The sequence below is a fragment of the Pagrus pagrus genome (assembly GCF_965226575.1).
Source record: "Pagrus pagrus genome assembly, chromosome: 12".
Taxonomy (NCBI): Eukaryota; Metazoa; Chordata; class Actinopteri; order Spariformes; family Sparidae; genus Pagrus; species Pagrus pagrus.
Genome location: NC_140196.1, coordinates 22,645,048 through 22,672,973, shown reverse-complemented (window position 1 = coordinate 22,672,973; position 27,926 = coordinate 22,645,048). Strand labels below are relative to the sequence as shown.

The 27,926-nt window shown below is 41.9% G+C and overlaps 1 protein-coding gene across 1 annotated transcript; it reads right to left on the bottom strand.

Moving 5' to 3' along the window:
* Window positions 1-338: 338 nt before the first annotated feature.
* On the bottom strand, window positions 339-26,050 carry tbl1xr1b (TBL1X/Y related 1b). The gene is made up of 16 exons (XM_084369638.1): window positions 25,754-26,050; window positions 23,118-23,184; window positions 19,964-20,067; window positions 19,685-19,830; window positions 17,699-17,918; window positions 16,219-16,351; window positions 12,800-12,941; window positions 11,358-11,421; window positions 11,162-11,259; window positions 8,972-9,032; window positions 8,588-8,709; window positions 8,194-8,268; window positions 7,168-7,295; window positions 5,673-5,838; window positions 5,459-5,560; window positions 339-3,350 (listed from the first exon to the last, which is right to left on the bottom strand). Exons 3-16 carry the CDS (start codon window positions 20,019-20,021, stop codon window positions 3,324-3,326), a joined length of 1,542 nt encoding a protein of 513 aa, XP_084225764.1. The 5' UTR covers window positions 20,022-20,067; window positions 23,118-23,184; window positions 25,754-26,050; the 3' UTR covers window positions 339-3,323.
* Window positions 26,051-27,926: the final 1,876 nt, after the last annotated feature.

The window sequence follows — 27,926 nt, the reverse complement described above, 5'->3', positions numbered from 1 at the left end:
CTCCATGATTTCCAATAATCCGTCGACCCCTAGTGAAGACATTCGTTCAAGAATTCTTTCAATAAAGGAAATGTGTTATTAGGGGCGTCACGATTCTGCAAGTCCTCCATTTGATTTGTCTGTTTTTCACCATCGAGTCTGGATCCGCGCAGAACAGAGGGTTTTACATGCTGAAGACTCTCATTGTCAGATTCTTCTGGCTACACGGTGGCCATCTCCGATCCTGCTTTTCCATTTCAATGACCAAAATTGAAAGCTCATTTCAGTCAACGTTTGATCCAGAAATTAAACCCAGCGCTGCTGTGTGAAAATGAAAAGCAAGCACGCAAACACGATGATATTATCAAAATAGATTTTATTCTAGACCTTGAAATCTGAGTGATATTACAACAGTCAGATCAGGAGGCTGCGGACTGCAACCATGTGAGTGAGAGAGAAAGAGAGTACAACGTAGGTGAGGGCAAAGACAACACAACAAAAAAAAAATATCTGCAAATCGGTATTTACATGTTCTGTGTTATAATACATCAACAATTAAATCCAGATCTTATGTTTTTTTTTTGTTCATTTCGTGTACATAACTACAAATAAATCAGGATTACAAAAGTTTTGAGAAGTACAAAACCTTCAAGGGCTCTCCGACATAGCAAAGATAGAATTGACATTAGTACTTTCGGTAGGAACAAAAAATAGCAAACACACTTGAATGCAGTGTAAAAAGCTTATCGTCTAAAAACAAAACATTATAAAATACCATTTCACTGTCATAGACATCTTTTGAAATAGTGTCTTTGTGGTACAGTCCGATCACTGCTGACTGTATTAAAGCAAACTTCAAAATAGTCTTTAGCTTCAGTACAAAATTGTTTTTAAAATAAGGAACATTCGGATTGAAACCTCTGAAATGTCCGACGACGTGTGTGTGTGTTTGTGTGTGTGTGTGTCAAGCCGTTAGCGAGATGAGACCTGGAATGCCATGAAGTTGGCTTGGTTCTACATTTGATGCGTCCTGACGGGGGGACACTGTTCACCCTTATTAACCTGCTGAACACTGCACAATTTCTGCATCAATTCTGATTCATCTTTAAGAGCATTTTTGACATTAGATGTGTCCATGATGGCTTGAATCAACACACCTCCCTGTTTTCTCCATTTTTAGTCTAAAGTGCGGGAAAAAAACACCCTTCGAAGGGCTGCTCTTAATTTTTTTTTTTTTAGAATTTTTTATTTCGCTATGACTGTTTAATGGTATTTTATAAAAAAAACAAACATTTCTCATGGTCACGACCGCTGGTGACGCACAAGAACATCACATACTGGATTTCAAGCGTCTTCAAAAAGTACTGTGTAGTTTTGGGGAAGACATTTCAGAAGAGAAAAATCTTCACTGACGGATTTTTTTAAAATGCCCAAACAAACTACATTTACAAACTCTGTTTTCATGATTGAATAAACTGAATAAACAAACTGACCTTAAAGGACAACACAGTTTCATACTGTTTTACTTTGTTTATATGTGGCGGACCCTGCCACCTTTATAGCTTCAATCAGTGTTCTGGGACCTTATTGTCCTCTGAGAGCAGCTTGTTTATTCAGCTATGGGAAAAATAAATAGTTTGTATTATGACCTCATTAATATTGTAAATATAAAAATGCTGAGTTTGAATTTCTTCTCCAAAACTACACAGAGCCCCTTTAAAATCCACCCTTAGTGTAGGAGTGGCATACAAAAGAATCCCCTGTGATAGCACAGATATATATTTTTAATATATATGTATATATATATATTATATGCAGATACCATGTTACATCAAGTCTGCTTTTAAACAACAAGCACAGACCTGCCTCAAAACGCCAACTCTGAACACTACAAACAAAAGCGCCGTCTATCGGTGCATAGGCCTGAAAGAAGCCCGTCTCCAGAGAGTGTGTGTGTGTGTGTGTGTGTGTTAATGCTGGACTGCCTGACAACAGCAAACCAAAGCAGGGACTGTAGTGTGTACTTTGGTTAGCGCCGGAGATGACAGCTGCACGTGTAACAGACTGAATGTTGAGCCGAAACTGTGATATGACCTCCAGCATCGTTAATTAGCCGCGAGCGAATGTTGAGCCATGTTTCAAAAGGTGCGATCAAAGAGCCCGTGCCTGCAGAGGAAGCGATACTCCAGACCATGTCCTGATGTTTAATGACCAAGCAGGGGAAACAGGACACAATTAGAACGGCTTAGTCTGATTATCATTCAGCATTTGTTAGCAACAAGCCAGTAATTGAGGAAACAAACACAATTATGCTTGTTAAAAAAACGTCAGATGGATGCGAGCGGTTATGGGCCTGTTTTCCCGTCTCTCTCTCTCTCTCTCTCTCTCTCTCTACCGATCCCAGGAGCTGCTCCGACTCCAGAAAGCGTTCCTGCTCCACGTTACTTCACTACTGACGCCTCAGCACAGCCGTCCATACGTGAGCTCGAGACACAGATCCAGGACGAGCTCGGTGACGGAAACCTGAAGCTGACCGCACATCAGCGCTGATGCTCGGTTAGAACATGAGATCGACACGGCGCTTTAACAGCTACGAAGATTATCTTTCAGCCTAGAGGTTTGAGATTCTTTAGAGCTCTGTATTAACCTGATGAATTGTGAACACCTGAAAACCATTTCTGAGGATAAAAGTTGCAAAAGCAAAGGAGAGTTCACCCTTTGATTAACTGCTTTATACTTTCGTTTAAAAAATGGCAAAAATGGAACAAACCTATTGGATAAAAATAGAGTTGACAAAACCACTTCATCTTACCATTTTAAACTTAATGAGTGCCAAGAAGTGGATGAAGGGATCTCCCAATGAACAGCTTTGACCCCACCCGCCCCACATGTTAATATAAAACCCACAGAGATCAGTAAAATCCAAATTCAAAAAACAACAATGTCCACAGGACACCAGATGCTGACATATGCAATATGCACACACCAACAGAAAACAAGAATCTGTAGAATTCTGGTACAAAGGATAAAAACAGGAAAGCGAGATAAATCCTGGTGTTTTGGTTTGGATGTGACCGTTCCGACATTGTTTGTACTGTGTGATGACAGAAATGTTTCTTCCTGCAGGTCTGTCTGACGCCTGTGCATAACAGCTGTATGTGGCAATGGTGTGGTCCTCGTGTGTACATATGGAGGGGAGGGGGGAGGGGGAGCGCTCCATCTGGCTGTAATGGCGGGCCATGGCATCTGATGGGACTACAGCAGTGTGGTGGACAGGCAGGGACAGACAGTCATTTTGGCTATGTACACATTCGTAGTCGGTCCATGGCTCCCCCAGACGGGTGTCATTTCCTCAGGTCTAATACACAAACCTGGAGAAACAGGAAGGAGAAGACAGTGAGACATAATGAGACATAATGAGACATAACGAGACTATCTCCTTCTGCCACATCGGACCTCTTACAGGAAACAATCCATTTCATGTTGGCCACGGCACGGTATAAAAACATCTCATGTCATGATTATCCTGTCCAACATGATTGTGATTCATGATGTTATCCAGATAATCGTCAAAATATTCGTAAAACTTTAAAATAAAAACTAAAAATTGCAATAAAAACATGCTGGAATTACTTAAACCTTTCATTTTGTTATGAAAAAATATTTTTATGGCATCACAGATAGAAAACACATCGTTATTGGTGAAAAACCCATTATAATAATTAAATAATTCGGTAAGTTAAATCAGTATTCATAAATCATAAGGTTGTCCTGCACAAATGAAAAATAAATAAATAGTGGTAACCTCATCTCGTTCTTTAGTATGGAATCTGTAGTATTCACACATTCAATTTAACTTGTGACAGACTGAGGCAATTCAAAATAAATCAGATAAATCAGGACTGTACGTCAACATGGGGATTTTCACGATTATCTCCATAATGAAATCGCCCTATCCCCACTTCAGATTTTGGTGCCTTTCATCCAAATGTCTTTAGGGGATACTAAGTCACATGAGAAGTCAGACTAAAATTCAATCATGAGATCTATCATGAGGCTTCCCTCCCTCTGATTGTTAAGCACAGTTCTGTTAAGTAACAGTGTGAACAAAAGCCAGGAGATTGCTGGGTTGATCATAAATGACATTTATGACAAACCAACCATAAAAGACTGTAGAGGGTCAAATTCTATTCTGTCAATTGTTCAGGCCAAGCTACTGAACGAGAGTCTAACATCCAAACACCTGTTTTGTTTTGTTTTGTTTTGTTTGTGAGTGGAAAGGAGACAGAACCCTCTGTGTGGGGAAGATTAGTGGGCATAGTAGAATTCAGAGAAACTTTGCCTTAGCCTCATCTCCTGTTGAGGTCTTTAAAGCGGCACTTTTTAGTTTTGGAGAAGAATCTGTCATGGAGGCTCAGTGTTTGTGATGTGTGCATGTGAATGCATGTATGCGTGGATGACTGCACAACCTGGTCACAGCTACTGCAAATTCACGCTTGTTCATATAAAGTCATCTCAGGCTCGGAACAGATTTTCAGCGGGGTTCGACAGGCAACTTAATGACATTCAGATTCTTGTCCCCAAACCACCTCAGTGCGTCTTGGCTGTCTGCTGCTGTGCTGAAATGTGCTCACTTCTGCAGGTTTTGTTGAAGGCTATCTGTATATCATTCTGTCATCCTGGCCCACCTCCCAGTCCCTGATGCCGAGAGGCATACGAACAGCAGAAAGTGTTCTTGAAGGGATCTGATTTACCCCAGCTAGAGCTCAGCATTTTCTCTCATATTCTAAAATGATATCCCTCAGTTTCTTTTTCACTGTTAGCCGGCACACTCAGGTGGCTGCAACATGCCTTTAACTCTGCACAAGCTTCTGTCTCGCTACTCGACCATAAACACCCGACTGATGGGAGTGTGGGTGTAACCTCTCTGCTCTTGGCTCCTCTTGCATGGATGGACAGTCAAACCATCCTCTGGTTAAAGCTTCAGACCTGTAGCATCTGAAAGGTTTGATAGAGTGTTCTTGGGAATTTGGCTTGCACCAGCTTGGAAACTGTGTTAGTTATTATGGAGTATTAGTATGTAGAAAAAAAGGCCCAACTATAAATGAGTACACTTGATTATTAGCGTTAATATTACTTACAAAAAATGGAAGGGTCTGAATACTTTCTGAAGCAACTGTTAAAGATGTTTATCACAAACAACATATAGATGGTTCAGCATGTGAGCGGACACTGACAGCTCCATGTAGTGTTAGCTAACGGCACTGCAACATGCAGAACCATGTTTGACCTCAGTCTTGTCCCTGATTCGGAGGTGTTTTATGGTGTCAGCTGACCTCGGTCAAAGCTTTATCACACATGGCTGACCAAGGGTCAGCAGTCTGGACTGAAGTAGTACATAGGAGCCAAAGTGCGCGCGAGTGGCTGCTGCTTTCAGTGTACGATGTGTGCGACGGAGCGCTCAGGCAGCACAACTCACCGATCCATCTGACGCGCTGGCTCCTACTTTGTCTCCTGTGGCGTTCCAGCACACCTCGAAGATTCCTCCTGTCCCCCTGTAGCTGTGGACTAAAGCCCCCGTCTGAGGAAACACAAGTTAGGAAACATCTTTATCCTTTGTACTTAATCCATAATCTATAATCTATAATATCATGGCTAATGTTGTTGTATAAATTCAAAGTATTATCCCAGACCTGAGTGTTCCAGATGTGGACACACTTGTCGAAGGAGCCGCTGGCGAGGTGCCTGCCGTCAGGGCTGAAGGCCACGCTGTAGACGGGCTCCTGGTGGCGTGTGAGGGTGTGGATACACACCCCGCGTTCCACGTCCCACAGACGCACTGTGGAGTCGAATGATGCGCTGAATAAAGGAGACGGAGGAAGAGTGAGAGTCGTGTAGCAATTAAATTAACTGACATGTACCACAGCAGTGAGATACAGTGTGTCAGCTGGACATGACAGCTCTCATTAAAAGGACACAACCGAATTTATCACTTTTCTATGCACGAACACTGTGTTCATATTGTTAAAAGGGGGATTTTCATGTCGCCTGTGATTATAAAGCATGTCCAGGTTTTATATAAATACTGTGAAAGTATCAAAATGCTCAATCCACAGAGAGAAAGACATGGACCATATTCAGAAACTGTGCCTTTAATAAAGTCAGCTTTTGTAAGATTGTGATGTCACAACTACACAGCTGATGCAGAATCATGGTGGGCGGTGCCTTCTCAGGCCTGTGAGAGCTGACCACTCAAAGCAGATTGGCTTTACAGGAGGAGGGCCTTAAAGAGCCAAGCTCTATAGCGGGGCGGTCAGACAGGGGTGAATAGAGGAGCTGCAACAACAGACGGTGTGAGAAAAATTCAAACATTTTCTAGTAGAAAAGTATGAACCTGAAAACGGGCATAATACGGGACCTTTCAACAAACAAATGTCTTTATTTTATTTTTAAACTTTATGACTCAATTGTCTTCCGATCTGAGACAGTATCCTGAAAGACCAACATGACACAGCAGCATCTTTCAGTGTTATTTTTATATTCTACTGAGATACTGACAGACACTGGATTTCAGTAATATATAGTGGATGGCAGTGTCTATCCGATTGTTCAGTTGGAAAGGCCACTCTGATCTGTTTGACCCTGTGTCATCTCCTCAGAGTCAGTTAAGCCACTGCGGCATCCTTCACTTACGTGCATCTGAAAAGTGTTCGACTTGGCTGTGTAGTGACTCACAGGCTATGTTAGCCAATAGCTAAAGACGTAGTGAGTGATATAAACATCTGCAGTCCAAGTCAAACTTATTACAGCAAGTCGAGCCAGAATATTATATGAGCAGCCGCCCCGAGGTCACTGTCATATATTTTATTGATGAAGTTCTATCAAGGAACGGGAACGCTACCAAGAGCAGCTGACAGAGAACTTGTACAAGTTATTAAAAATTCAGCAAAAAGATTCACTGACATTATCTTGGTATCCTGATATCACATCATAATTATGTGAAAAGTAAATAATTCATTAGAAAGACACTGCAGGTTTCTGTCTTTCTTTTTCCAATATAAGAACTTAAGACTCCATTCACAGTATTTGTGTCATCTCACCTCAACACAAAATTAGTCTGTAGCATATGAGGTCAAAACCACACAATGAGAGTGAGGGTGGTGTTCAGGTGCCGCTTTGTGGTCTCACCTGGCTAACATGAGGTTGGCGCTAGGGTTGTTGGTCCCGGGGCCTGTGGGGCTCCACTTGATGGTGTAGATTTCTTTACTGTGGGCCTGGAGGTCATGGACACAGGAGTCCTGCTTCATACTCCAGATCTATGGCAGAAAGGGAGACGCCAGCTTTTATCACAAATTACATCAGCACATTCATTTAGGAATTTGTCTGATTCAGGATTTTTTTTTGTATGCAGGGTTACTTCACCTTTTTTAAGACCAAAATTCAATATATATTTAATATACTTTTTAAGCACTTTCAAGTAACCTAAACCGATCATTTCCAGACTCTCGAAACCTTTATCATCACATCTGCATTTTTTTCAATGTGTACCACCCCTTGTTTAACCAGCTGCTCATTAACTTTGACGGTTATATTTTATTAAACCAGCTCAGATAGGCAAACCCTAGACACTCGGATACTTCGGTGGTAGCAGTGTTTCTTTTCTGTGGGCCATTGTGTGTTGTGTGTTTCTCTTAGCCATGCTGTTTTTACTCGCCTTTAGCTTTTCATCTTAACTTGCTTTATATAGCTGGCTGGCTAACTTTGTTTCAAGCTTCTGAGGCTAAACACAGCTACTGTAGGCACATGTGCTTATGAGATGGAGCCCCCTTTAAAACCTGGCACAGGGATAAGGCCTTCTGTGGTGGTCTGTGTTCCAGGTTTTACACAGTGTTTGGGCATTCAACGATCACATTTTTTGCCCACCGCCATTTGCTTTTTAAAAAAACAATGTTTCAGCGCTACAAATCGATCTACACCTCAGTCGCCCAACTGTATTTTAATCATGATTACACCTGGGACAAACAAAAATGACAAAGGGATTGTTTTATTTCAAATATTATAAATACTTTTGGATACGTGAATCATTGTGTAAATGAAACACAAGATTATGACAAAAATCCAGCCCTTTTTAAGGATTATCTCAAATAGCATATTCCTTGATAACGATTAAAATTAAGCATTTTAGCCACTAAGTGACGTGTTACATGGACTGACCTTCAGTGTCATGTCGTCTGAGCAGGAGGCCAGCAAGCTGCCAGTGGGATCCCATTTGATGGCGTTCACCTCATTCTAAAGTGAGAAAGAGTGTTAGTAAACAAAATGACATAACAGAAATAGGGTAGATGTAGTATATTTATACTTCACACAATGAAGTGATGTCATGGTTATAGTAAGTCACAGCTGTGAGGATGATTCTCCACCGACAGTCGTAGGTTATTAGAGTTGTAAATAAATGCACTTTAAGAGTAGTAACTTTGATTAGAAGCTACTGCGAGTCAGAGCCAAGTTCATCTTATGTAATCTACAAAGCCTTTTGAACAGGGGTGTGTTCAGAAGGTTCCTATTGCCCTCCCTGTCAGAGAGCTTGTACACAGGAGTCCTGTCTTACCGTGTGTCCCTGGAAGGTCTTGACAGGTCTGTCCTGACCCAGCTTACACACATGGATGCACATGTCTGTGCTGCAGGAGGCGAACGTGTTGTTGCTCTGCCAGTCTACATCCAGAGCAGGTGCTGTTGGGAGGCAGAGACAGAGCTTAGGGCTGCTGCAGCAGTGAGGCATGCACACTCAACACAAGTGCAGACAGTAGTAAAGTTGGGTTGAATATGAGCTAAGTCGTAGATATCAGTCACAGACTTGATGACAGATGACAGTCTGAATTTATCATCACTATCGTCACGCTACAGTTCAGCAAAAGGTAACATCTGTCTAAAAAGAGAAAGACTATTACATTAAGAGTCACGTGGGATGAGTCAGCTGACTCCAGTCACTCACCTGAGTGGAAAGGAAATTGCTGCTTCGCCTCTCCTGTGTGGGCATCCCAAATAATTGTGGTCTGTGGGAGGAGGATATTTTTAATGTTAGTGCTAACTAGTATCGTTCCTGGAGGGACATTTCCAAAAAAACCATTACATAATAATACAAAAATGGCGTCCTTATGTAAACGAAAAAAGCTGTTTACACTCATTTCACTGAACAAACTGCACCAGTAGAGATGGAGGGAAGTTATTACATCACACACACGAGGACTTTTTCTACCTGCAGGACATCAGCACTTGGGCAAATAATATGTATGCCGAAGGTGACACTGTATCTGTCATTATACTTCACGTCACTAGATGGCACTCTTCAACAGTTTCCATAAATTGTTGTCATTGTGTGACAGGAGGAGAGCATATCCTTAACATTTAGTGTTGCTGTAAGCAGACCCTGACATGCAGGCAGAGACGGAGACAGACCACAATATCTGCACAGACCTGTCTGTGGTCTCACTGCACGCCGTCCCTATTCTGTGCCTTTCCCCTATCATAGCTGGTAACAGATAGATTCATTTAATCTTTTATTTACGTAGCATAAAGAAAACAAAACCATCCATAAGTATTTCAAACTATAGTGGTTCCAGGAGTGAATTTCCCATTCATTCACTCCATCGACATTTAAAAAAAAATCCTTACATGAATAGTTTGAAGACCACAACACATTTAGAAAATGGAAATAAGTTAAAAGTAGACTGTGTACATAATTACTTCAAGAGTGACCATTGCCAATGATTCTGTTCCAATGACTTCTAACTCACTTGCAGTTATTAGGACACTGTTCCTCATCTCTAAGAAAAGCAGCACGTCAGAAGAGAGATCATGGTCACTCAGGGGTAAACCTAACATAAACAACAACAACAACAATCCAATCCTGGTAGCAGTAATTCGCAGCTAACACGACTGTTGAGAGTGCGGTAAAAATTTCTATGGCAACAGCCAACTCCACAGATCACAGACGTTGCTGTGTTTAGTGTCATTCTCCATGAATTTCCAAACTACAATAACACTCAATCAAGGCCCCTTAAATTCAATCAAGCCTGATCCAATGTCAAATAAAACACATTTAAATCCGCTAGATCTGGATTTTATTTGGATCCGTTTCAAATTTAATTCATTAATAGATACTGGCTAAATTTGCCTAATAATTCCCACCAAGGTCCATGTATGATTTCCTCAGAAATTAACAAGATGGAAAATAAATATATAAATACATAAATAAATGAACACACTCCCTATATGTTGCATTGTTAATGAAAGTGAGAACAAAAATCCAGAATCCGTCCTTTCATCCAGATCAGCACCAAAAATAAATGGGGTCTATTCTGGGATTCTGGGCCGCGACCCATCCTCCATGCAAGTTTCAAGGGAATCCATTCAGTAGTTCTTGTGCAACACTGCTGACAAACCAACCAACCAAGAGACAAACGCACACGGGCAAAAACATAACCTCCTTGGTGGAGGTAATTTAACATGTCTTTCGTAAAACCAGGCTGATAAACAGACTTGTGGCTTCTACAGAAGCATATATCATCATTTAACGGTCTCCTATCTTGGACAGCTATGACATTGTGGCTAATAATCCACATCCTTGATTCAGAATATGAAGCTCACGGTTTAGCTCTACTGTAGCAGTTTGACCAACAAAAAATACAAGTTGAATCTCAAGCATTGATGATACATTTCTTGGCCACTTTAAAGGCTAGAATCCATAAAACCAAAGCAATTAGCTGAAAGATGCTGCAATCCACAGAGCTGCACTGATCTGCAGGGTTGGGTGATAATGCTCTCCATTCTCTATCATTTTCTGTGGGTGTATCACTACGAGCAACACGATTCATCCATTATTAAGATTAAAATGTTAATTACTGCAGATTTAACATCCTGGAAAACTGGGAAACAGTTCTATCCTTTCCAGTACAGTTGCAAAGTGTCAAATATTTTCACAGTGGCAACTGATATCACATTAGAGATCATCCCTGACTGAGTTACATCCCAACTCAACATCCTGGCTCCATGGGAAATGTCACATTTCAGTATGGGTAGCTTTAAAGTGATAACTGTCAACACAGAATAAGCTGCAAAGCTCACAAGGTCACCCCAGATACATGTCTCAAACTTATTTAACTCTAAAATCAGTGTGCCTTACCTTGTCTACACCAGCACTGAGGATGAAGTTGCCTTTCTTATTCCACTTGAGTGCAAATATAGGACCTTTATGCTGACCCAAAGTACTAGCCAGGTTACCTGAAAATGTAAAAAAACAGAAAAAACATTCACCATCCAAACACTGCTGCAGAGGTACATGGATGATGTGGTGATGTGGTAGAAGGTAAGAATCCTACCGTCTTTGGTCCATATTCTGGCAAAGCCATCATATGAGCCTGTTGCTAGCAGCGTTCCCTCACTCTGAAACAGAAGAGAGAGATGGTCCTCATTAGTTTTGAGTTAGTTATAGTCAATCTATCTCAGCTTTATTTGCATATTCTCATCAGGTACAACCTCATCTCATACCCCTTTTCCACTGGACAAAAATCCCACTTAAGCCCGCTAAGACCAGGGGTCAATGGACTCTGCAGTAGACGTTTTTTATCAGCTCAGCTCGGCTCTGATCTTAGCGCAAGACCCTGGTGAACATGTCCGCAAAGTGATGATGTGTTATCAACATCTGGTGGTGGCGCGGAAATAAGGAAGGAATTTTGGATGCATCTATCCAAGGACATTTTATTACTGGACACAGTGTTGGAGGCGGACCCCCGTTCATTCCAATGAAAACTGCTCAGTGGTGTTTAGAAGCCAAAAAAGCTCGACTTCCCAGCTGTGAAAATACCTGGATCGCAGAGCGCCCGGCTCCTCCAGACCTTGGAAATGTTATTGGACCAAATGGCTCAAATTCTGACAGTGACCCCACTGGGTCGTAGGGGTTGTGATGCTCAAAAGGATGTTCTTACCGTTTTACAGACACTTCTTTCACACTGGGTCTATTGTTGTTTTCTCTTCTGGTAAAACTATTTCTGGCGCATTTGTACAACATAACATTTCAGATAAAAATCACAGACGGGCTGCCTTGCCTGAGGGGAGTGAGAATGGGGTCAATAGGCGATTTTAGGCAGGCTGACCTGCATTTAAAAAACCCCCTGTAGACCTGTTAATTTTGGTTGAAAAGCAGCATTACAGGCATGTTCTGCTTTGTTTATTAACCAGGCTTGCTTTTAAGGTGCAACATGTAAGGATTTTTGTTGAAAACATAAAAAAAAACAACTAAAATTTGCAAGACAATGTGAAGAAATAACGTCCATGTAGGCTATTGTGTTGCAGGGCTCTTTTGTTGCTCCGAGCTCACAGCCAAGAGTCACTAGATACACTGCTAACCAACCTAACTAGCTAACAGCAGCTACAGTTAGCAGCAGTTAGCTGTTACTCTGGTGATATGCTTACCCTATTTGTTTAGAGTATGACTTCCAACAGCTGGCCAATTCTTACATACTGCACATTTAAAGTAGTAGTAAGAGTTAATAACAGATTAAATATTAGTCTTGATTCAGCCTTGTGCACTGACTTTTATTACTCAGGGAAAAAATAGTCTGCAGCTGAGCATCATGAAGGCCTATACTCCTCCTATGGGAGTGACTTGCCCCCATGTATCTGGTTGGAAGGAATGCCTTTAGCAGAAGTAGCGGTCACAGGAACACACACACACACATCACTAGATTAGATTACTAAAAACTGCACTCTGCTGAACAGACACATAATCATACTGTGCAACAACACACACACACAGACTCACATTCCAGTCTAGTGAGGTGACGTCTTTGTTGCTGGGTACGTCCTGGCCCCCTTCCCGTATGCAGTGCCTCAGAACCAGCTGGGTGGATCCGCCTGTGCTGTTCTCACTCAGGTTCCAGATCCGCGCTGTTGAGTCCCCGGACCTGCCCGAGCCAACACACACACACACACACACACACACACACAATACACATAGACAATCTAACGTTAGGCACGTAACACAGCTCTGGTTCTTCAAATCACGCCTGAGAACGGTTTAAAACTGACCCACGGTGCTCTTGACTAGGGTTGTTTTTTTATATCGAATCTGAACCCAGAATAAAATCCAAAATCTCTATCAATCCCAAGCAAACTTTTTCACATGATCTGTTGAGGAAAACAGAGAAATACATTTTAGAGGCACAAAACTACTTTTATGCAGTTTGTGTGGATATTTGTCCCCAATGCAGACCTTCATAAATTATAAGACTGTGCCACAGGTAAGTGCTTTTTTCTCCGTCTTTTTATTTTGAGGTGCAGGACTGTTGGAGACACAGTAAATGCACCCAGCTGAATTCTCACCAATGATGGGTTTATAAATAAGCACTATGTGGTTGATTTATGCAGGAAAAGATTTAATGACATTTGAGAAAGATGATGAGTCACTCTAGTCCTAGAATAAAAATCACGTCTTTGTAATGACAAAGAACTTCGATCCATGTGCTGTGAAGGCAGGTGATGTCATGGACTAACACTAAAGGCAATACGTGAAACATTTAAAACACAATTGTGAATTGTAAAACTTGTGCATTGTGTTTCCATTCTAAACTCTGGATATCGGAGGATAATCGAAGTCTTAATGACAGTTCATTACAAATGTGCTGTTTTAAAAGTCAAATTGTTATACAGTCAAAAAAAAAAATCTTCTAGAGAAAATCTTTATACATCGAAAATAATTTCATAATCTCATGGCAGCCCTCTGATTCTGATCCCAATTGAATCAAGAGGTTTCTACAGATTCCCGCCTCTAGAGCCTATCCTGGGATGGGCGTTAAAGAAGGAATCAACTCTTCACACAAACATACACTAATCTCAAAATTATTTTATCATTTTGAGTCCAGAACATCTACTGCTGCTTGATCTGATGGAAAGAGAAAGCTCCAAAGGGCAGACCAGCCGGTGCCTCCTGTCCAATCACTCATGCTTCTTTTCCATTTGTCTGACTGCTCAGAAATTTGGGGATCTCCTGTGTTGATATAAATACTGGAAAGTTCGGGTGGAGTACGTCTCCATGTCGGACATCCTGGGAGGAGAGGGTTGTTTCAGTGAGAGGAGTTGTTTGAACCTGGGATTAACAAAGCTGTGCATTTTGCTTAATTTTGACCCTAAAAAGCTAATGAGAATAGAGTGAAGGGCGATATTTGTTGTTTGGCCAATTCAGCTAAGAGGTGCATAGTGTTAACTAGAGCTACAATGATAAATCAACAAGTTGTCAACTATTAAATCAATCGCCAACTATTTTGAGAACCAAAACAAGACATTTGAGAACGTCATCCCGGGCGTTGGCGGAACACTTGTTGACATTATTCATCATTTTCTGACATTTTATAGACCAAACAACTAAAAACATAAGTGAAAATAATCCTTAGCTGCAGCCCCAGTGTTAACAGAATCCAGCCCTACTCCGGAGGCCATCTGTCTGGTTTTGCTAAAGCCAAAAAACAAGTTCTAGAGACCGCTACAGATGGTGAAACTGCAACTAACTTCTTGACATACAGCACTTGGTGTCCACCATTAACCCAACAAAGTGTTAGACAAGCGACATAACTTAAAAGTCCCCATGAAAATAGAATGCTGACTGTTTGGCCATAGTTACGCGTTTCCTGTAAAAACAGGCGGCAGCCAATAGATTGGAACGTACGTCATGCCCCGCCACACCCCCTAACCGCCAAGTTGCAGACTTGACTCTCCTTGGACTGGCAGCTCCCAGTGAACACGGTCGGAAAAACACCGCCTTCAAGAAGACTGAGGTTTGTTTGACAAAGCGAATACAGTACAGAGGTGGTTTTCATGCCAGGTTTGGGACCTGTCAACAAGGGGCTAAGTCAGCAAGGACGTCCTACTGAGCTAACGGTAGCAAACAACATTTAGTAGCAGTAGAGCACTTACTTTAGCAACAAAGCTACTGTTATCTGTCTACCAGGAGACTCCAAAAAACCATGGTACTCTCCATACACATACACTGCTCTCCATAGTGGTAATTAGAGACTGCGTACAGCTCCAGTCCAGAGGTGTTCATTGAGAAGCTGCTGGTGTGTACGTTTATTCACAGTTCATTTAGCAACAAGTAAAGCTAACTGCCCAGAATTTGTCAAGGCAGAGCAGCCCGAGGGCAGCAGAGAGCAAACCAGAAAATATTAATATCCATAAAACATGACCCAGTTTCACCCAAATCACTGAATAAAGTTGTGTTTTTGTGCAGTTATCGGTGCAGCCCGGTCCATAGCAACACGCTCCTCTGGTGACTTTCTTCTTTTTATACATCCATAGCAGCATCATAAAATAAAGAAAGCGTTTACTGGACGAAAAATTAACATAAGCCCCCGAGTGCAGGATGAGTCATCAGCATTTTAATGATTTTCCAAGAAGTTACAAACTCTAAAATACCATTTAAATACCTTCAAAACGTCTGTTAGCCATTGTTGGGCCTAATACTGGCATACAGGTAAGATGTGGAGCATGATGTATGTGAAAACAACACTTAAACTGCCTCCGCTCAGTCCAGTCTTGGTTAGCTAACAGCTGTTAGTCGACATCTTGCACAATAAGCCTTTAGTTGTTAGTTGTTACAGGAAAATCCCTCATATTGTGAGCATCACAGTTACAATGTGAACGACGCCATCTTCTGTAAAAACACTACATTGTAAGAGATTTTGCATGTCAGCAGATAATGACACTGAAAAAACAATGACTTTAGCCAACGAAGATTTGTTTTATGGCGATTGATGAGGAAGCACCTGGGGTTATCCTCCTCGTTCTTCCATGTTTGCCCGGAACAAGAGAAAGTTATTGTGTTAAAACTCCATTTGCTGTTTGATTGTTTTGAAAATTAGCTTACTGACCAATAAGAGATGGAGGCTTGGCTTTAAATTAACTCTTAATCTAATAGTTTAGGTTAATCATGTAAACAATATCTTTGCCTCAAACAGGACCAGAGGGACTAACATGATCATTTGCTGATGTGCATTTTCACATCATTATGGTCGAAGGCGATCATTAAAAAGCATTTGTATTACATGTGAAATTTCACTTGTATTAAATTTACTAATGCATTACTCGACTTGACTGTCCTAGTGAGAATGACACTTTTCCATGCTGTTGTTGACACTGTTTGACCTGTGAAAACCTCTGGGAGGAGAGGGATGATGGAGACATACTGACCCGGAGGCGAGGAGGTCATTCACAGGGTTCCAGGCACAGATAAAAACTTCTGATTCGTGGCCCCTCAGGACCATGGCTTTACTCTGGGGGATCTCCACGTCCCTGTCCACCTCCATCATCTCTGAGTGGTGATCTACAGGGAGGAGGGAGAAGCAGTAATGTTTTCATTAAGTACTGTCCTATTGTTCTGGAGATGAGGGGGATGAAACTGCAACTGTGATTGTCAAAGGTAAAGGAATACACACAAGATGAAAAACAGCTTACTTATGAATGAATTACCAGTGTTTGCTCACACAGCAAAGAATATTAACACCCAGGCAGTTAAACCGCATCCATCTAAGCAATAACAGATGTCTGACATCATCTAATTTCCTACGAACCAGACTGGTCCCAAAGCGCTGCACACGTACGTCATCGTCTGATTTTCAAGGAGAATGGCGACGCCACTATTTCTCGACAAGACGCAAGTAAACTGTGTTGTGCTGAGTGAACACCAGCCTGAACAGCTGCACAATTAAAGAGCAGGCTGTGCTGTCGTTGAATGACAAAGAAGTTTTTTTTACCAAAACACAGCTTGTCCAAAAGTAGGCTCTGTGCAAAAGACAAGTTATCACACCCATGCAAGTGAGTAGGCTCCTGCTGGACTCATCTTTAGCCAGTGAGAACCTGAATCTACCCGTCAGTAGCACTCTATAATTGGATTCTGACGCCTGTGAACCCAGACCACATTCTTCCGTTTTACACTAAAACAAACAAACAATTACATGCTAGGAAAAAGTGAGTAAAGACACAGAGACGATGCTACACATGTGGGAAACACTTGTGCAGATGAGAGAGAAACACCAAAGTAGCTTTATGTAATGCCAAGTAAGCCACAGACATTTACAAAACAAAGTCATGTACTGCAGCTGTCATGAGAAAGACAAGCAACTCTCTCTCTCTCACACACACACACACACACACACACACACACACACAGTTAGACAGGGTGGTAAGCTTTAACTCCATGCAAAGAGATGTTCCTTACAGTCCAGCACTACAACCAAATCATTTCTCTGGCAATTATGAAGGGAGAAATGATTTAACGAGATATATTTAGAATGTACTTTGATGCATTTTTAGGTCAGACCACCCAGCACGAGTTTGTATAATTTGAAGTTTTCTGTCCTTTCTGTTTCTGGATTTGCAGAAAGGTTCTTCACACTTTTGCTTAAGTGTCTGCAGGATTAAATACAACTCACACACATTCCAGTGAAAGAGGACACAAATACACAGTGGGTGAATCCCAAACAGCTGTGTAAGCATCTTATGCGCATGAAGCTGATTATGTCAAGGCATATAACTCACGAATGACATCTTGCATAAGAGCATAAAAACAAAAATCCAGAATTTGGCAAACCATTTTTTAACCCAAGCACAGAAAACATGTGTTTGTTAAGGGGCTGATTCATAGATTGTTTACAACAATGAGCAAGCTTACTGGCTAAGGCGTGGGATCCATTTTCCTCCCCGTTGGCGGCGCCCTCTCCATTCTTGGTGCCTCCCTGGGGCCCTGTGCTGCTGCAACTGCCTGCCGCCTGCTGCTGCTGCTGGGCCAGCTTGTCCCTGTAGGCCTGCTGCCTGGTCTGGACTACATCTGGCATTACAGCATCGATCAGAGACAGCGACTCGATGGGCCGCCCGTCAAATAAGGTCCCGTCCTACACACACAAAATACAAATGTATACATTCGCATTACCCATCTAATTCACAACAATGTATAGCTGAACAGACAAACGTGGGTCAAAATATAAAGTCGACAGTTGATCTCTTTGTGAACGTGTTCAGATCGAGTCACTGTGTTGATGCACTAACTATTCAGTCATTTCCGGGTACACAGGGGGTTGATTTGCATTGCAGAGACGTGTGAAATTAGCATTTTTGTTTAATTCTTTTGTCATTCTCAGCTGCAACTGTATCGTTTTAAGATATATAGTTAAAGGCAGTGGTCCAGCCTATCTGACGTTTGTGCTGTGCTCGTTTTAATTGCTGTGTTGCTTTGGTAGCATCTTTGATATCCACCCAACAGCAAAATCTTGGACTACCTGCTAGTTTTGGGTAAACTCAAGCTGTTATTTTCTTTAGTCTGTGGCCCACTTTTTTTTTTTACTCTTTTCAGTGGTGATCCAGAATGAAAAATTGTGGAATTCAGTGCAATGTTTGATTACTTGTAAAGTGATCGTAAAAAAATTATTTAAGACAATAAAGATTGTTTTTGAGCCGAAATGAGCAAACATAATACATTAGAGATTGAGAGAATGATGTTAGTGTAATTTGTAGTTTTTATGGTGGGTATTTTGTAGTTATGAGCATATCAAGGATTTGAAGATACTCGAAAAATATCATCACATTAAGCAAAAATACCATTGTAGGGATTAGGGCTGGGCGATAAATCGATATTGTCGATTAATTCAAGTTTGTGGTTTAGGAAGATTTTTAAAAATGGAAATTGGTTCTCTCTTTAACTTCCTCCGCCGCCGCTCCCCATGGGCTCACGTAGTTCATGGTGGGCTCCGCCCAGCCCCCCAAGCACGCACTCTAAAGGCAGCAGCACGACCCATTTATTTCAGCATCTCAAACAGAAGCATGGTCTGGACAAATGTTGTTCACTACGACATGCACGAGACCGCAGCAACCCACAAACTCCTGCTAAAAAGCAGCCAACATTGGCAGAATCATTTTTTAATCATCGTATCCCGTATGACAAGAAAGTCGGATGAAGTTATGTTGCATATCACCAGAGATATGATGCCCATGTATACAGTGGAAAAGCTGGGGTTCATCCACATGCTGAAAACTTTCGACCCCAGGTATGTGTTAAGCCTAGTTTATGCTTCTGCGTCGCGGCGACGGCGTAGTTACGTCGTCGACACTACGCCGTCATTGAGCATTCGAAGTTCTGCGTCGAGGGAACGCGTTGTTCTGCAATTCACCGCCAACCGGTGTTGTTATACTGTTGACCGGAAAAGCAACTGCCGGAAATGACGTTCTGAGCGGACCAATCACAGTCCTTGCCGTTTGCGTCTTGACGCGTCGACGCGACGCGTAGTCAGGATTTTTTGGAGGTGCACGTCAGGCTACGGTGCAGGGGTCTGCGTCGACGACGTAGCTACGCCGTCGCCGTGACGCAGAAGCATAAATCAGGCTTTGAGAAGCCAGAGGTAGTAGACAGGCTTGTCTTCCTGTTTACTGTCTTACATAATTGTATATCTTAGGTTGTACAAGTTTCAGGGATATGAAGCATTTCAGCAACAGGTAATAATATCAATGTAGGAAACTGGCGGACCATTCTATTGCAGAGTTCAATTAATAAGATTTATACACTGTGCGCACAATGCAGGGATTTTATACCTAGAAGTTACTGTAACTTGATTCAACTGTTAGGTTACACTTATTAGTACATGACAGTATAAAGGATGAGCCTGACCTCATTGATGCTGACTTCGGCCTCCACATACTGCAGGCCCTTCTGGATGATGGAGATGAGGGCAGCAGGGGGCACCAGGGCTCCATTGATGTTGGACTGGCTGATGTGGCTCTCTATGCCAAAGGTGAATGCTGAGTGGGAGAAGCCTGAAGGAAGCATGGATCATTTGGAGAATTCAATAGATCAGCAGTTTACAATATTACATTTTAAATATTTTAAGCAGAAAAATAAATGCATTTCATGGATGTTTTTAATAAAAAAAATCTCCATAACACTTACCTGACTCTTGCAGGTATCTGTAAACCAGAAAATTGACCTCATCACTGCTAATGCTCATTTTTAGTCCTGGTGATTAAACCATTGGGTCAGCACAGGATAGGAGCCTGTAAAAGCAAACCACAGAGCGAGTGTCTTGCTTTATTAAGAGTAAATGGTATAACACAGCATGACGGTGAGCTGAAAGGAGGTTTTAGTAGTATCTTCATCACTAGAGTGCATTTACAACCCACAGAAGCATAAATGGACAGTAAAAAATAAGATGACATGCAGGGGCACCAAGCCAGGTGTGAAAGAAAGCCATCACACACACACACACACACACACACACACACACACACACACACACACACACACACACACACACACACACACACACACACACACACACACACACACCGAGGTGTGGTGTTACACTACAAGCTAACTACGTAACTCACTACCAAACTGGCACGCCCGCTGAAAACTGAGAAGAGGAAGAGGTTGAGGTTTAAAAAAAAAAAAGTCACCTAGCTCGACCTAGATCTCGCAAGTTCAAAACAGAAAAGTAGGAAACTGTGCGCTGTGATCTGCCATTTCATAAATTAGGATGTTTCGTTCCTCTCTACGTTTGTAAGCTGCAGAAGCTTCCTGGCTCTAGGCAGGGCACATGTTTCCATTCATTAACCTACAACTGGAAATAATTACCAGCAGTCTTCATGAGGCAGGCTGGGTATTTTAGCCCAAACCGTCTGGAATAGATGGGCTTTAAACCTCAGTAATAACAGAACCTACAGTGCTTGCGTCCGGACTCCATATTTATTCATGCAGAACCCGCTCTGTTTAAAATGAGACTGTGGAAATAAACAAGGGGTCTGGACGGGGGACAGAACATCCACTGTTTCCATCATGCCAGCCCGCTGAAAAAGTCAACATGTCTCCTGCCGCATCCCAGAGGCTCAAATCCAAGACCAACTGAACCAAGAGGCCTGGAATCTAGTAGAAGCCCTTCAGCTATCCCTGACAAGGTGGTCAGAAAGTCCTGACTGCTAGTGTTTCTCACACTGAAGCAACAGAACTCAGCAAACAGCTTGTCTAACAGAAGACTTGCAGACAATATATGAACGTTTTTTGACAGAAACCACAGCATGATTCAAACAAAATGTGTTTTTCACTGCACTGTACTCTTACAGTGTGTTGTGTTTTTCTCACACATTGTGGTTAAGGTGCAGTGTGGTTACGGTGCACTCTTGCATATCTGACACCACCCTGTTTTGAAAGGGTGCCTGCAAACGTCATCACCATGTAAGTGACGCCAGAGCGGTGAACGGGGTCAGAGCACACTTACAAGAATAGGTCGACCAATTCATCTAGCTGACACCACGTCCAATGTAACATATCACTATGCCACCCATCTTATTTCAATTTTCAAAGAGACAAACAGCTGATAACTAGACACATGGAGTAACACATGCAAATGACGTATCCTCACCTGATTGACTCATGTTACAGCAGCCTAACCAGTAGCTAGCAAAGTACAAGTAAGGCCTAAACAACAAGCAAACTGCTGTCAGAATTGCTCAGTTTACTTTTTTGTCAGTGCAGTCTAACATTTTAAGCTTATCAGCATCATAGTTCAGAATCATTACCCCCAGGGCTATGAAGCAGCTGACTGTCCGACTCAGATTGGCTCAAGCAGCTCGAATGAAGAGCTCTGACGACATTAAATCATTGACATTAGTCTCACATTACTAGAAAACTACAATTGTGTGCCCAAGTAGGCCTCCCACTGTATTTAGTGTACAGATAACTTACTGAGACAATGACTGTTGCAATCAGATCAGCATAAAAAATAAAATAATGCCACTCTTTTGGAATTCAACAATTCAATAAATAACAAAATATAGAAATTCAATTTCTTGATCCTCTTTCGCAAGTAAACTCTCTTCCCAAACAAACCAATAAAGGAGTTTTAAAACAGAAAATAAACTCAGCGTCTCTGATGCTGTCAAAAGTGCCTCAAGTTCTTTTGGATGTGCGCAAGTGTGGTGGTAAAATTCTGCTTTCGATTTTGATGATTGAAAATGCAAGCTCATTTAGACCGATTTTCAGTATACAGTAGAAATTCTGCCACCTATAATTGCCATGTTTGTTGTTTAGTTTTGTTATGATGGTATGTGTTTTCCTACACGTGAATGAGACGTGGTGTAGTTGGAATCAGGTAGCAATGACAACGGTGCCCTAAGCTCAAAGCACGCAGCCCCTAAGCCAAAGAGCATGCTTCTGCAGCAGCAGACTGTCGATCAGCGGCTAACCCAGTGATGATAGCACACACAGACTGCATTGAACAGTGACTGCCGGACCAGGTAGCCTTTTTCACTGAGGTACATTCATGACGGCTATTTTGCTTATTTTTATATGAAGTGAACTATCTGCTAACACATTTCCCAGCTGGCCAGCAGCAAGAGGTAAGGGGACAGTCAGTTTAGTTCAGCGAGGTGCGTTTCTGTGTTTTGGAGGGCAGCCTGATGTGGGGGGGTTTGTTTACAGACACACAGTCAGATACTTTCAAAAGGTTGCTCTTAGTGGTTTCTCTTATCTTACCAACCCCCAGAAATTCCAACCACATGATCTCAAAACAACAATTAAATACCATCAAAGTGTGATCTTCATAAATAGGAGTTGGTCCGTCTTAACTCCTGTCCTAGCAGGATATATTCTCGCCAAGAGCTCGCTCACTCTCTCTTAACTGAAGCCACAACCTTTACTTCTCCTACGCGTAACCTCAACTTATTGTTGAAACAACAATGCATGCAGGATATTCTCTACATTTACAAGCCAGCAAACAGTTCTAATGGTAACATATTCAATATCTTGAATACATAAACAACTGTGTTAATTCTGTAATTTTCATTCATGTTTCTGCTTTTTAAAAAAAAATAATAATGTTTTATTGGTCTTGACTGAGTCATTCCTGTAAACCATTCTCCCACAGACTGAATACAAAGCTAAATTTAAGTCATCCTTTCCTCTATGTGACTCCTGACACTTTGCCTTTGCAATGTGATCTTCCAGACAGCAGTTGAACATGCAGCCAGAGAAAGAGGTCAGACAAAATCTATACACAGGTGGGAAAAAACAAACATCCAAAGTGTGACATTAAAGTGAGATACACTACCCATGAGATCGAGATGTCTTCAGATGCGCATCATAGCTGCGTTGTCTTCCGCAAGAACTCTCGGCCCCTGGGGGGAAAAGAAAGAAGATGAATGCACCTCTTCCAGCTTCTGAAATATTCTTGAGTAACATTAAGATTGGACATCACATCTAGATCATATTAAGGATAATGAAAGCACTGTTTCTCCGGTGCTTAGAAATGTTTAATATTGTGTAAAACTACACCCTTAACTGCAGTATAACTATCATTATTTCAGCAGCCAATATGTATCAAGATTATTCCATTCAAAAATCTCCTTGGTATGTTGTTAACACTTCAGACCACTTCCCATCATGCACTGTAGTTTAGCCATCTGTCCTACCTTTCCACCTAATGCTGTGTTCAGTTTGGTCTGAACGTGGCACAAGTGATAACCAAGTAACACATATTTGTCATAAGTAAGTGTTTTAAATCTTGGTGAAGCAGCACAAGAAGCCATTTAGAAGGCCCTGGCAAATATTCACAGAAGATAGTGACTCTCTATCAGGCAGTGACAAATTACCTTAATGAAAATGGACAGTTTATTAGCAGCGTGTCAGTGAAGGGGCCGTCAGAGGAAAGTGTTATGAACGAAAGGGGCGTGTCACCAAACAATGAGAGAAACTGGGTCAAAACAACCTGTGGATACTTGAGCTATGAATAGTGTAAATACCACAAGGGAGGTACTCATGTGTATCAAGGAAATGAAATGTCATTGTTATTTTAATTTATTAAAAGGTGCACTATGTAGTTTTGGGGAGGAAATTCTTATCAGAAGAGGCAATTTTTTAAAAGGCCTTAACAAACTAAATAAACAAACTCTTCGTTTTCATGACTGAATACACAAACTGTCCTTAAAGGACAACACGATTTCATACATTTTGACTTTGTTTACATTTGGCGGACCCTGCCACCTTTCTAGCTCCAAACAGTGTTCTATGATCCTATACCCTCTGAGGACCGCTTGTTTATTCACTTGCGGAAAGAATACATATTTCAAGTTTGTATTACTACCTGATGAATATTGTAAATACTATAACTTTGAATTTGAATTTCTTCTCTCTCTTCAAAGATACATTTGAGATGCTTGCTGCCTACAACCTACATCTCACTTCTGGAAACTGGGGCCAAAAGCTGTGGCGTTTCAGACGGTTTTGTATGAAGTTACATTCAAATTCAAAACACAAGTCAGATGTTGTTTTGTCGCCTTTTTTTTTTTTTAAAAGAAAAGTCGTCTGTGTGACTGCTGAGCTGCCCTTCCTCTGGTCACACCGATTCCGTGCAACTTAAACACATGCACGTTATGTCACCATGCTAATCTGCCGGTAGCTAAATTAGCAAGATAGCACGGCAAGCTACTTGAGGAAATACAATGCCCATCCCCCACACACTGTGGCGACTGAATGGGCTGAACAAACTACAGTGTGTACGTTAACCAGCGCACTGTATGAGGCGGATAGTCAGCTAATGCCGATGAATGGCTCAAAATTCACTTCTTGTTTCAAAGCGAGCCAAAAACAAATGCCCCCTTTTTTTCTGTCAATGAGAGTGAAGCGCCATATCTATGAAGTGCAACAATCATTTAACTCATTACTGGTGTAATTAATGTAGCGGCAGGCTGACAATTGCCCACATGTCATGGGTCACTAAGTGAATGTACCAGGGAGAATAGGGATAGGATTTATCGGCTCTAGCTTTCTATGTAATTATCAAGTAAACACCCACTACTTGATTCGTCTTCTTATTTACCTCATTAACTTATGTAATTGTCGGTTTCTCATTTGCAGCGCCCGATATGCACTGCCATGAGCTTGATAACGTTAGCTCCCCGGCTAACATGCGAGTTCACATTAGTTTTGCCTTGGCGGCGGCCGTACCCATCACCACACATGCCAGTGAGGCAAGGCGGTCTAAGATTTCGTTCATTTTAATGCGGCTCACCAACAGCTAACTCCCAAACTACTGCAGCTAACGCCACATGGGAACGCGTTGCCTGTAATAATTTAATACAGCTACTACAGTAACGTCACGTTAGCTTCTTTTAAAATAGCATTTCTCACGAGAACCGTGAGATCGTCCGCTTTGCTACCGCTCTAAACCTGCTAACAAGCTATTGAGGTGGCTAACGGTAGCGTGCTATGCTAATGGCAGTGTTGCTATAATCTCGTACCTACTTGGATTAAACCTTGCAAGTGACGATATCTTCCACGGGTCTCGTGCTCGAGTCAGACCATGTTATCTGTTTAATCGATTGCAAGAAGGATCGTTTTCGGACATATATTAACTATTATTAGGTTATAATATTTAAACTAAAGCCAGGCGCTAAGAAGCCAGCAACGGCTTCAGACATCCGACACAGTGGAGTGACCCGACATGCACAAATGAGCTGCCTGTAACTACTGTTGTTTCTAACCGCCACTGTGTAGAGCTCGATTTAACGATTAACTCGTGACGGCGGCCGTGTCCAGCGGGTCCCCCGTGTCCTCGGTCTAACATGATGAAGTGGGGTGGGAAACTTCTGCAACAATGCTCGCCAACAGAGCTACATTCAAGCAAGAGCGTTATTTCACATTTCTACCGTGCGGAACAAGAATATAACGCTACACCGGGTGACTAACCTATTCTCCAAAAGCACCACCAACAACACGCCGTGGCTCGCTAAAGCTGAAAGCCGTCCTCAAGCGCTGATTAATTGTTAGCTCCCGGTCCGTCTGACAGGTTCACGGCAAAATGGAGCCACATTTCCTCGTTGAAAGCGACCAATGAGATGGAGTTGGGGGAAAAAAATGCCGAGGCCTCTGGAAGTTTGTCCCGCAGCCAAGCACCAGTCATAACAACAGTGTCCTCGCCCATCCCCCACTACACCTCATTTTCGCTTGTCGGGTCACCACTAGCCATGGATTAATGACACCCCACCCCCTCTGCTCTGCTCAGTCATTCAGACTGGGAAAGTCAACAACAAGCTTACATCATCATTGCAATCTGTGTTTTACACAGATTTTTTTTTTTTTTTTTTTCTTCCAGCCGTATACATAATCCATAATCATATTAATTTCCTCAGTGTTCCCAACGGAGATGATAGCTTGGAAGTAGTCATACTGCACCCTGATGATTTAAGATTTATGAAATATCAAGGATTCACATCAGTGAAGACTGGGTGCTGACCTTCAGAATTCACTATAATGTGTCATGTATCACAAAGTACCTTGTTTGTCGCTAGTGGCTGCCCCAGTTTAAGTGGCTGCTCTGCCTCAGCTTTTTCCGATGTGAGATGATGACATATCATGAAATCCTGAACTGGGGAACCATTAAAACAGCAAGTGTGCAACATGTTCAGGACATCCTTTGTTGCAGTGTTTTTGTCTTGTTACCACAAATGTAACCATTCTGCCAGGACTGGAGCCTTCTGTATTTCTCACGCTCTGTGTATGCTCGCAAACAGAAGAAAAAAACATGGAATAACCACAACTCCCAATGTATTTTTCCGTGGCCGAGCATATCGTCTTCAGCCGTGTTAATATGTGCTGAGGTGCAACATTTGCATTACATCAAGATAGTAAAAGTCTAAAAGGCATTTATTTGTTTAGCCTGATCTGATTAACTGTGTAGTTGAGTGATGGATATGGCTGTAGCAGTCCACTGATTTTCTGTCTTTTTCTACCTCCCAACCTTTGAGCTGTTTGATCCTCCCACTCAATTATCTTTAGTGCTCATCTGGCCCTTTGTCAACATCCTTGCAACTCATCCACCAGAGACCTCTGTCTGATATGTTGTGCCACACATTTGCTAATATGGAAAGGTGATAGGATGTTGTAATGTATTGTAATTTCTTCCTCTAGGATGCAAGAGGTGGTCTGAATGTCAGAAACCCAGTCATAGGAGATGGATTTTATTACAACACAAACCTGTGCATGAAATTATGCAAAGCAGGTTTCAGTTTCAGTGCTGTTTGTCTCTATTAGTTCACGCACAGGTGATTTCCCTCATTCTGCCTCTTGCTTGTATCTCCTCGAGCCAGGAGAAACAGAAATATGTGCTCCATCACTCCCACTGAGTGAGGGTGTTTTGGCTGCCAGTGAAGAAATGTGAAGCAAATTCCTCCTCTTCAATGCCAGGCTTTACGCAATATATGATTCACTCTACAGGCAAATATTGTGAATTGGCTCACCTCTTCTCTGTGACTGTAAATCCTTCCAATAGTTTTTTTTTTTTACACACAGTACATGCACATACTGTATGCATCATATAAAAAGAAGATATACATGCAACAAACATTTGTGAAAACGCCTGAATTGTAATTTCTGTTGGTGCTGGCACAGAACAGTAGTTGTCCTATAAACTGAGAGTCCATAAATGTGAGGCTGGAAGGAGTACAGCAGTACGGTATCTGTGTGGGGGCGGGGAACTTATCTGCAGGACAATAACACGAGGTTGCTAGGGATGTGAGCACAGCGGCAACACTGATAAATATGTGCCGGACCTGTTGGCATTGTGTAATTGCCTGGATACTGCCACACAAGTGGTAGCAAGCTTTAACTACTGCCTTAGCAACAGCAGCACTGCCTTATTCATTTTATGTGTGTCCATGTGAGGAACGATGGACAGGAGATTAGTGGACACATCTGAGATGAGGAAATGTCTAAGATTTCCATCTTTAAAAGAAAATAGAAAACATGTATAATAACTGATTGATAATAACTGGATAGCAGCAGTTTCTTTTTTTTTTACTTGCAAACCCTCAAAATAAGCAATACCTGCATGTGATCCGCTGTTGCAAGTGTAACCGCTGTT

Coding starts and splice junctions, on each gene's coding strand:
- tbl1xr1b (XM_084369638.1), bottom strand. CDS start 20,021: ATGAGCATTAGCAGTGATGAGGTCAATTTTCTGGTTTACAGATACCTG. Junction 11,260..11,357: donor CAGAATATGGACCAAAGACG/GTAGGATTCTTA, acceptor TTACATTTTCAG/GTAACCTGGCTAGTACTTTG. Junction 7,296..8,193: donor CAGACGACATGACACTGAAG/GTCAGTCCATGT, acceptor TTTCTGCCATAG/ATCTGGAGTATGAAGCAGGA.